Source organism: Crocodylus porosus, unplaced genomic scaffold (assembly GCF_001723895.1).
Source record: "Crocodylus porosus isolate Cpor-Errol unplaced genomic scaffold, CroPor_comp1, whole genome shotgun sequence".
Lineage (NCBI taxonomy): Eukaryota > Metazoa > Chordata > Crocodylia > Crocodylidae > Crocodylus > Crocodylus porosus.
In genome coordinates this window covers 66,456,750-66,467,529 of record NW_017728943.1, presented here as the reverse complement: position 1 = coordinate 66,467,529, position 10,780 = coordinate 66,456,750, and the positions used below count along the sequence as shown (strand labels likewise).

At 38.3% G+C, this 10,780-nt stretch overlaps 1 protein-coding gene across 1 annotated transcript in view; it reads right to left on the bottom strand.

Moving 5' to 3' along the window:
- Positions 1-19: 19 nt before the first annotated feature.
- The window catches only part of TGFB2 (transforming growth factor beta 2), a 77,187-nt gene continuing 66,426 nt past the window's right edge, over positions 20-10,780 (bottom strand). The window contains exons 3-7 of the mRNA XM_019549485.1: positions 6,903-7,035; positions 6,673-6,783; positions 3,689-3,866; positions 2,579-2,732; positions 20-257 (exon numbers count right to left, since the gene is read on the bottom strand). Coding sequence (XP_019405030.1) covers positions 99-257; positions 2,579-2,732; positions 3,689-3,866; positions 6,673-6,783; positions 6,903-7,035 — 735 coding nt within the window. The 3' untranslated portion in view covers positions 20-98. The remainder of the gene's footprint in view (positions 258-2,578; positions 2,733-3,688; positions 3,867-6,672; positions 6,784-6,902; positions 7,036-10,780) is intronic.

The following is a 10,780-nucleotide window of genomic DNA, read 5'->3' as shown; positions in this document are numbered from 1 at the left end:
CTAGGTTTTCTTTTTTTTCCTTTTCTCTCTCCCTTTTTCTTTTATCCTTGGTTGGTTTTTTTTAATACACACACATCATGCCATTTCAGGGGTATCTTTTAGCTGCATTTGCATGACTTCACAATCATGTTGGAAAGCTGTTCAATTTTTGGTGTTTTGCCAATGTAGTACAGGATGGTGAGGGGTTCCAAATCTTGGGATACACAACATGGAGAGGCAGAGGCTTCTGGATTTATCGTATTATATAAACTCAGTACCTAAAAAGAGAAAGTGAAATAGTGAGATGAATATATTGATCTTTAACTTCCTAGCCTTCCACAAATCAATGTTTTACTCAAACCTCCAGCATCAGTTGTTCCAAAGATCAAAAACCAATTGAAGTCAATGGAAAGCCTTTCATTTATTTGTTAAAAGCTATATTGCAACTGCACATAATATATGTATCAGTAAAACTTTCCAAATAATCTGCCCCCTTTGCCAGCTCCCCATGCCTTCAACTTCACTTCCCCAAGATCTTTCATTTGTATATCTGACAGTATATGCTAAGATTCTAAAAACCTATTCCCTGATGCTCACTGTCTATCAATAGGACACCTCACTATTTGGTATTGTTCTGAAATTCTATCACTTTGTGCATTCTTGGCACAGATCATTTGCTCTACAATGTTATTCTATGTAATTTCAGGGCCACAAATACAAAATGTATTTTATTAATTCATTAATTACAATTAGTGCTAATGCTCAGCATTCTTTAATTTTGGGGGTCTTACATATCCTTGATATATTAAGCCCTCTACCTACATTATTAACTTCATCCAATAAAGATCTCATCCTTTGGACTGCTTAAGATCCAGTGCAAGAAATGGTGCTTAACAAGCAAATATCACGTGTAACAAGCTAACAAGAAAGCCTTTTTTATTTTATTTTATTTTTTTTTCTTTTCCCCATCAAAACTTGGGTGAATGCTTTACACTTTACAATGCTTTAAAATGTCAGTAATATATAGTTAACGTCTAGAGAGAAAGGTATGATTCTTAAATAAGGTCCCAGCACGTAACTAAGAGAGGAAATTATATTTTCAGTTACTTATTTTTTGCCTATGAAATGATCTGATTTGAGCATGCATATTTTTTCAGGGTACAGAGGACATGAAGGTTCATTCACGGACACTATATTAAAATTCAGTCCTCTAAATCAATGCAGAGGGGGCTGAAAGAGCGATATTTATCCTTTCAGATTTCAGGTCACTGGCTTTCAAAATGCATTAAAGAAAGGAAAGAGCCCATCAATGAACTAGCCATTCCTTTGCTTGTGCCCCATGCTGCTCCTTAGTTTAGTTCATTATTGCTGCCCTGTTATAAGGAGGACGTTGACAGCAAAATTCTTGTTGGGAATCAGCAAAAGAAAAGTTTGCGACTCTACAGTTTTCACACCAAATTAAATCCATGTGCAGAATGGTTTTCTCTAAGGGAAATATGTAGGTTACCCACTGATGATACACAGGTATTTCTGAGGATGCCATTAATGTGTTAGTTAAACACTAAGTGACCTTTTTCCTAGAGCTTCAGCAGAGCGTTTTCAGCTGAAAGACAGAAGATCTGTTCAGCACAGCAACACTAGCTACTTTATTAAGCAATCTCTGACTTCTTGGGTTGCTGTCCAAACCACATATTTGTGACCATGACAGTTATTCTTCCTTGTTCCTTGAAAAACAAGTGCTGCTCCAAACTGTGCATACTACTAATGTGCATCACTGATGGAATTTATGTTCCTCTTTTGCAGCTAGGTCTTGTTGACATCACTGGTACATTATTGACAAGCCTGCCACCTACATAAAGAACATCTATACCAAATTGCTGGTGTCCTAGATGAACAGAGGATTCTATTTTTTTCTCATACTAGAAGAAAAATATTTATTTAATGTGCTGATACCAAATACCCAATGCCAATCTGATAAGTTAAAGAAGTTCTGAGGAACAGGAGCCATCATGCTTAGTGTGAATCCAGATGCTGACCACAGTGCTCCAGATCCACCAATTTGCAAAGAAGTTCCATTTTTTTTATTCTTCTGGAACTTGCAAGTAGATCAAGAGAGGGAATAAAATCTTTGATCATTTTTCATGGAACTTGCCAAATTAATGAAGTAACAGATCTATACAACATTGGAAGCCAAAGTCCACTATAGACCAGGCAAAGTTCATGAAGTGGCAGTCTAAGATTCCTTCCCCTGTCTTGTGGGTAGAAAAAAAGAAAAGCCTTAGCAGAAGGACTTTCTCCAGTAGGCTTTCAACACTGATATATACTAGCTTCTGAAAAACATGGGGCTAGGCTTATCTTGTCAGCTGGACTAGGGGCCAGTCTCAGGCACTCTCCTCTTTGTAAGTGTGGAATATGTGTAACAGGTCATTTTCACTTGAAGTTATTAAAATAGTGAGTACCTCACCCAATGGAAGTTTTTGACATTTAATGGTGACAACAGCTCTGGAAATACCATTCAACATTCCTCTCCCCCTCCACCCCTTGTTCTAAACACGGGTACGCTAATTTAAAATCTAAAGTGTCAAAAGGTAGATCGTACTCTGCTGTGCTGAGTATCAGAGCTCCATAAATACGGGCAGGCTCCTGCACAGAAATTAGCATGGTACCCTTTGGGTTCATGAATCCATTTCCAGCCAAGATCCCTCTTGAAGTCAATATAAAGTGGACGCAAGCAGCAATTATCCTGCACATTTCTGGAAATAAAAAGAAACACAAATGTATCAATCCATCCAGGAAGCAGAGGGGGCAAAATCCATATGATTGCTTTCTGCTTTGCAACCTCAGAGTCCCAACAGGACTAAAGCTATGACTTCATTTCTGAGTACCAAGGGCAAGATTCTCACCCCATAAAGTCAGTGGGAGATTTCAAAGTCTTTCTCTTAGATGTCTCACTACTAATGTGTTCCCTGATTTGAAATATTATCCTATTTAAGGAGTAAGTACTAATTTAATTACCATACTATGTCAAAGCAGAGACATATTTTTTGAGAAACTAATCTACAAATTCCACCTGTACTGAACCAATAGTGTTCGGAAGATGTAAGATTTTATGAAAACGGGGAAATGTGGAAAAATAAGCAACTTCCATGTCACAAGAATCACTGTGACTAAGTAATTCTTTATCCCACGAGACACTGACCAAATCTTCAGTCGTGGGATACAGAAAGAAAGATGACTACTTGGCAACCAGATTACATATGCAGAGCTAACTGTTTGCCAGGTTTCGAATCAAGAAGGATTTTTTTTCCTCAGGTCATAGTCCAGGGACCTTGCCAGGGTGACTACCATCTGGGCTTGGATCAAATAAACCACAGATGGATGATCTTTTGCCTTTGATTATGCAACTGGTAGTGTTACTCATGAAGTAACAAGCAACTTTCATTAACTTCAAAGGGAATGATGAGCGTTCAAGCGGTGTAAGGTAAGGTTTTCATGTGCACATAGACCTTTCAATTTTAATTGCCACCAACGCAATATAGCTGTGAATGAGGGACAGAGTTTTAGGCTAGCACCTAGTAAAAAAGAAATATCAAATCATGTTGTAAATCACCAAATTACACTTTAAAGGGTTTAGACTTATATGAATACATATTTACATATATAAGCACATTGTGCATGTATGCGTATATACATTAGTATTTGTATTTACCTAAAACAATAGGCAGCATCTAGAGCACGCTTCTTCCGCCGACTGGGCTGTTGCGACTCAAGTCTGTAGGAGGGTAATAACATTAGCAGAAGATGTGGGGTCTTCCCACTGTATTTTTTCTTATTGGACTTTAAAGCTTTCACATCACCACTGGAATATGTGTAGGAGTCATCAATACCTTCAAAAAATACATTTTGGTGATAAGCATTATGTTGCTTTTTCTACACAAATTATAAAACCATCTCTTTAAAAACCCACATCTCTTAGAAAATATGTGATGATGACATCACCTGAATATGTCATGGAGGGAAAAAATCCTAGTCTGAGATCTGCCCAATAAGACATTTATGGTCCTCTTGCTTGACATCATATTGGATCCCCAAATTATTGCCCATCTAAATGACTTGACAGTGTTATTAATGGAACCAAAGAAATATGTTAGAGAATGATAATTTAGTGATTTTAACGATCAAAGAGATAATGCTTTTGTTGCTTTTCTTTAGAGACTATTGCATACCTCCTTCCACAGACTGGTAATTTTTAAAGGACAAAAAGGTACCCTTAGGTCTGTTCTTGATATTTAATCCACATTTTCCTTAATTAATCCCTTTATCCCTATTTTGCCCTATTATACCACATAGGAAAGTTCTTCTTCCTTATCATATTTACACCTCTTCAAATGCTTTTAAATGCTCTTATTTCCCACAGTCTTCCACTTCATTAACCAATATGGATAATTTCCTTTTACTGATTTTCCTTCATTATTTTGGCGCCTTAATTTGCACCTGATAATAAGAATTCTAAAATCCTCCAAGAGCAGATTTATTAAAGCATAATATTCTCTTGGAAGCCTTTCAAAATTAATTTAAAATCACTATGACTCTTTTTACTCTGGCAACATTAATACAAAGGACCACAGCTATTACACCTTTCTTGAACTACACTTGCCCATATAACGTTTTTAGTAAAGAATCTTTAAAATTAACCGTCCTGCCTTATTTAATGTTTTCAAAATTATTTTTTCCTTGTATATTTCATGAGTGCAATGATCAATAACTACACTTGCAAATTGGACTTTATAATATAAAGGATACCATTTTTTAAACGTGATAAATACTTCTAAAGTCTTTTAATTAGTATAAACAATACAGCAAGCTACTTAGAATGAAATTTGAAACCAGGTGATACAGGAGTTAAAATTATAATACTTGAAAAGGAATAAGGCACAGATCCCATTATAACAAGTGGGACAAATCTTCAATTGATGTATCTGGACAAATGAGAATTAACGAATACTAAAGAGGGAAACATTTGGTTTGGCTCAAAGACCTTTAAACATGAACTACAGACCCTTATTTTTAGTAAAAAAAAAAAAAAAAAGGAAACAAACCCCGTAATTCATTTTGATAATGAAACATCAGGGGCTAGAAAGACCAGAGCAAGCAGAGTTCTGTCTCACCCCTGTTCGGAGGTTATCTAATTACAGTGTCTATTAACTAACTTGAGTATGCAAACACATATACACACACATGCAAATGCATACACATGTACTGGTATTACCCAGCTTTTGGACAGTTTTTACCCCAGTAATTAATTTTATATTCATAATTGGTTATAGACATTAAAAAAACCTGTGTGAAATCAATACGGTTCTTTGTGTGAATGATACTGTGATGCTTCAAAGATCAACTATTCTTAAGTGATACAGGTCTACGGACTTCCACTGAGAATCGGACAAATTATATTAGACTGCAGGAACAATTAGGCAATTTCTGTCCCTAGCACTCACAAGAAGTCATTGCATTGGATTTAAAGAATGCTGACATGTTATCTGGGAGCATGCAGATCCATTAGTATTGCTCAAATAACTGGTATTCACAAACTGTGGGATTTGGTAAAGCATTACCATCATTTGCAGAATCGTCACCATTCAAAAACAACCACTTGAGACCAGCCAAACTGTTTGGTGTCCCAGCACTCTTTACGTTTTGTGAGTGGCTCTTTTGGGAATGTTGCCCTTCAAAGTCAAGATGATACATTTCTCATTTGTTGGAGGAAGCTGGCAAGCAGAACAGTTGGCTATTGCCTTGTCTGTACTCGAAAAATCTGCCATGCTAAGAACTTCTTGTCCCTCTTGCACACTTGTAAAACACATTATGTTCACATAGATATGCTGCAAAAACAATTTATGTGTATGCCAAATACCATCTAGATTAGATTAGATTTACCTACAGCAGGGCTAAAAAAACTATCTAGCTTGAATTCTCAAAGCTGCACCATTTTAATGCCAGTGGGCGTGTCTACATGAGATGCTACGCTGCCATAGTGATGAGCTATGGTGACGTAGCGTTACTGGGCAAGAACCATGATACTATCACTATTGCACAGTAGCAACGAACTATGACATGGTAGTTTGTTGCTAATGGGCAGCAGGATTGGAAACGACATGTGCAGTGACGGGACTGTGCAGTACCAGCAGTTTCTGCACAGTCATTTAGTACTAGCTAAGTAGCAACTGCACAGTCGGCTGTATGTGTAGATGCAGCCAGTGTGAACAACTACATTTTAGACTGAAACTGTTCAGTCTTCTCACTTATTGTCCCATACTGCACTGGTGACTTCTCAAGTTCTCCTAGAATTCAACATTTTTTGGAACCTGTGCTATGAACTCAAAGAGAGAAGCTAATAGAGCTTTGGGTTTAAAATGCTAGGCTAGGAGTGGATCAGCTGAACCATTAGTGCTCATATCAATGTAATCTTACTAGTTCAGTTTTGGAACAGGTCAAATAACATGGTTTGCAAACATGTCCTTAACATTATCTTTTTCCATCAATATGGAGACAAGGCTTTGTAGTTCTTCATCAAGCTTTAAAATTTGCTAAGTTTTTAATATTTTATAGACTGTTAAAAAGTGAATTATTCCATCTTTAATTAGCAAATATCACAGTTGTTTGTGCAGAAAAACAATACATTACTCTTGTTACCTGCAAATCTTGCTTCAAGCTCTTCACTTTTATTCGGGATGATATAATTATTTGAAGGCACAAAGGTACAGCATGGACAGTGTAAACTTATCTTAAATCCAAGATTCCTGTCTGCAAAACATGAAAGGAAAGAGAATCGTTTTCACACATAGTATGAACCTGAAACAATTCAGAAGTAATGGAAAAATAGATGAGATAGGAAGATGAAGAGGAAGAGCATTAGTCATCACCTCTGTGATGGAGCCATTCGTGCACAGCATCAGTGACATCAAAAGATAGCCATTCCCCTTCAGCTCTTGTTTTAACTACCTTGCTATCAATGTAGCGCTGTCCTGGTGATGGTAATTCTTTGGATTTAACAACCTGAAAAAAATAACAGTTGAGTCAAGGTGGCCTGTAGGTTACAATTTATCAAATTGGCCAACCTAAAAAGAAGTGATATTTAAACAAATAATCGCAACAATCTACACCTATACACTAAAATATACACATTTGGGTAGTCTGCCAAATACCCAAATATATACTATTTTACCCTGCACCAATGAAAGCTTTAGCAAGTGATTTCAGTCTGCACAAAAAACATGGATTAATTCATTTTACTATCGCAATCAAAGTAAAATTAAAGGTATTTTGCCAGCTGTGCTTTCTATTATTTGTTTCAGAACAAATGGTACAAATGATTTCTAAACAGTCTAGTTATTCCATAGCTCTCTGCTGTCCTGCTAGCATTCAGTCATGTCCCTAGCTCGACTGATCCAGCTTCTAATATACCTGATACTTCAAAAATGGATGATGAATTACCATTATCACATGTAGTCTTCCACAGAATTTTTTCACAGGCACATGGGAAAGCATTAAAGCAATCAGCTTATTTTCTGAAGCAAAAGGATTGTCTTCTATGTCATTTTCCAAGGGAAATCATACAGAAATAAGAGGAACAAAATCCTCTCCTGCACTAGAATACTGGAGAAGTGGTGGAGCAATCATATAAACTCCAACATTAAATGGAGTTAAAGAGGGCATTCTACCAATGGTCATACTATGTATGTTGGATAAATCAACACATATACACCTGATCCTAAAGGAAAGCCTGTTTGTGCTTTGTACACTGACATACATTGTGCAAAGTAGTTCTTCTGAACATAAAAATTCCTTGCTAGTGCTGCCAGTGTCTACTCTGACTTCAGCTTACTGGCCAAATGAATGTTAATTACATATTTATAGCTTTTTGGGAGAAGATGCAACTCGAACATCTCCTTTTTATGGGAGCAGTCACATAAACTGTTGCAAATCTCAGTTGCGTATGTGTTGTTTTTGTATTAGAGTGTTTTTTGTCAGCTAAGATTTATCAACTCGCTTACAAGGCATAAGCACAACATTTCTTATCAAGAATATTCTTTTTTTTTTTTTTTCCCCCCAAAGACGACACAGAGGCACCTTTTCGGATTCTCAAGTACAATTTCTCCATTAAATAATCACTTCGTTACATGGTTCTCACTGTGTCTAGGAATAAAGTGTTGGACCTCTGGCTAGCTATAACTGGATTCCAGTTTTCTGGCATTAACTCATTGATAGTCTTATGATGCAGAGAGCTGGAACCCCATGGCATGTTAAATACACTTTAATCAAGAATTAAAGATAACATCAATTTGGAACTGCAGATATGCCACCTCCATGAGTCTGCAATATTTTTTTACAGGCCAAATCATCTCTAAATGAGTAACTAACAGATATGTCCCATTCTTCCCTCCTACATTTGCAATCAAGCCCACCATTGAATCTTTTAGAAAGCTCTGCTGCTATATAATCAGTAAATGGTGCAACTAAAAAAAACCCCAAGCATGGAAACATGCCATGTGCTTAAAATAGATTCTTTATGGTGAAAGCTGGGAGATCTTGTCCCAGATAAAGTTTCCTTACTGACTTTAGTGAAATCCCTGCATGCATCATAACTGGATTTAGATCTCTCTGCTGTCAAATCAGATCTCATGCAGACATTTAATTCTTGATAAGCAGCTTTGATTCCAAGGAAGAATCACATTTTCTTGCTGGGCCAGATAAACACCAAAGGGCTAGGAGAACAGGGAAACAGAAGATGTTTTTAAGTCAATGAGCACATTTTTAGAAGGGGTGAACTCAACGGAAACTGAGGGCACTGTGCACCTATCAGGTTTGGGGCCTCTTTTTTATGATGGATTCTTCAAACAAAGTACTCATAAACTTATTAGCAAGAGAGAAGAAAGGAAGGAAAGGAACACCCATTCTTTAACAGTGCCACAGGGGTTGAGGGAATCAGCATCTGCTGCTGAGAAAATCCCACAGACACACAAATATAATGCAGAATTCCCTTTTATCTTTACAGGGTCAAGGCAAGTGTTTCTGAGAAAGCAACAGAGCTGTTGTACTGCATGGATGAGTCTCAGACAGAAAGAGAGAGGGCCTAGCATTCCATTTCACTTCCTTCTCTCTGAGAAATCACATTTTCCAAAAGCACCCACATACCACACATTTCACATCAGGGTGGGTCTTCCATATTGCTCATCACATGAGCCTAAGGTACATAACATGGGCAAGAAGTGATCTGCTCATGCACATAGATGTAATATGGTGGGTCTGAGATAGATTCAGCAGGGCTGTGGAAGCACAGAAGGGACTGGACTCAACTGTATTAATCTCATAAAAGCATGCCTTCCTGCTCTTTTTCTTCCCATCCTTTCCCCATGACATTCTGTTGGCTAGAGGAATGCTGAGAAAGGCATGGGTCAGGGACTGTCAGCATGTACCAGGCATGAGAAACAGTGTGTGCTTCATTCAGTTGGCGTATGCAGCAGTGCATGGAATGCTCTACAAACGGAAAGTATTAAAAGCATGTCCTTGCGTGGAAACAGTCGAACAGGACTGATTTGGTACACATTATAAGGGTATGAGTTATACGACCATGATTACAATATCTGAATAGGAAATATAGCTCCATGTTGGATTTACAACATACAGAGGAAAAGGAGAAAGCGATGCTGCTTCAGACTAGGTTATAAAGTCACAAACAAGGCAGTATCTAGCTAACCCTCTGTAGTCACTATTTTAGGTTAAACCCTTGGACTCAAGTGATACTCAAGGAGAGTCTGCTAAGCACTACATTAAACATAACCAGTGAACCTGATGGTGTTCCTCACTTCCCTCAAGGCTGAGATTAGGATGACCAATCCTATTTTTGTTCGCAAGATGAGGGGTGTAGCCCAAGGGTATAGTCAAATGCTAGACTGAGCAGTTGTAGTCTATTTAATTGTTCCTATAGTTTCATCTGGTTAAAGCATTCTTCACTTCTGTTCTTACATTACAATATGGTACAGTACGTTGCTGGGCACTGTGAAGCAGCCAGTGTCACTTCATCCCTGTAGTAAAGGAAGCTATATCTCTTGTGAGATAGCACTTTGCAACAGGGGTATGCGAAACAGCCTTTATTCAATTTGGATTCAGCCCAAATTGGGGGCAGTGATTAGATTAATTGATTTGGATCACTGTTCCCGATTTGATTCGGCCGAATCCGAATCTGAAGATTCGATGCCAATTTGGAGAATCAGTGATTTGGCCACAGACACAGCTTTAAATGTTTTTTCTACATACCTCAAGGTAGAAGGCACAGCTCATGAACTCTGAATGCTGGGGTGGATGAAGCATCCCACAGGAGAATAGGGGCACCCTCCATGTGCTTGGAGGCGAACTCGGAAGTGGAACAGAAGTACTTCCAGTCCGCTTCTGGGTTCACCGCTGAATGCGTGCCCCCTCTCCCCCTGCATTTGACCTCGGATGCCCCCCCAGACCCAGGCGGCACCAGTGGCTGGGTCGGGGGTGCATGCACTTGGTGGCAAACCCAGAAGTGGACCAGAAGTGCTTCTGGTCCATTTCCAGGTCTGCCATTGAGCACACTGGGGAGCCTCCTACACTCCTGTGGGATGCACCTCAGCATCTCAGCATTCATGAGCCACCTGGTACCTTGAGGTACGTAGAAAAAGCTGTATCTATATCCAAATCGCCGAATCTTTCCAAATCAATTTGGAAGGTTCCAATTCTACTTAGAGAGATTAAAGGGTCTCCTGATTTGATTAGG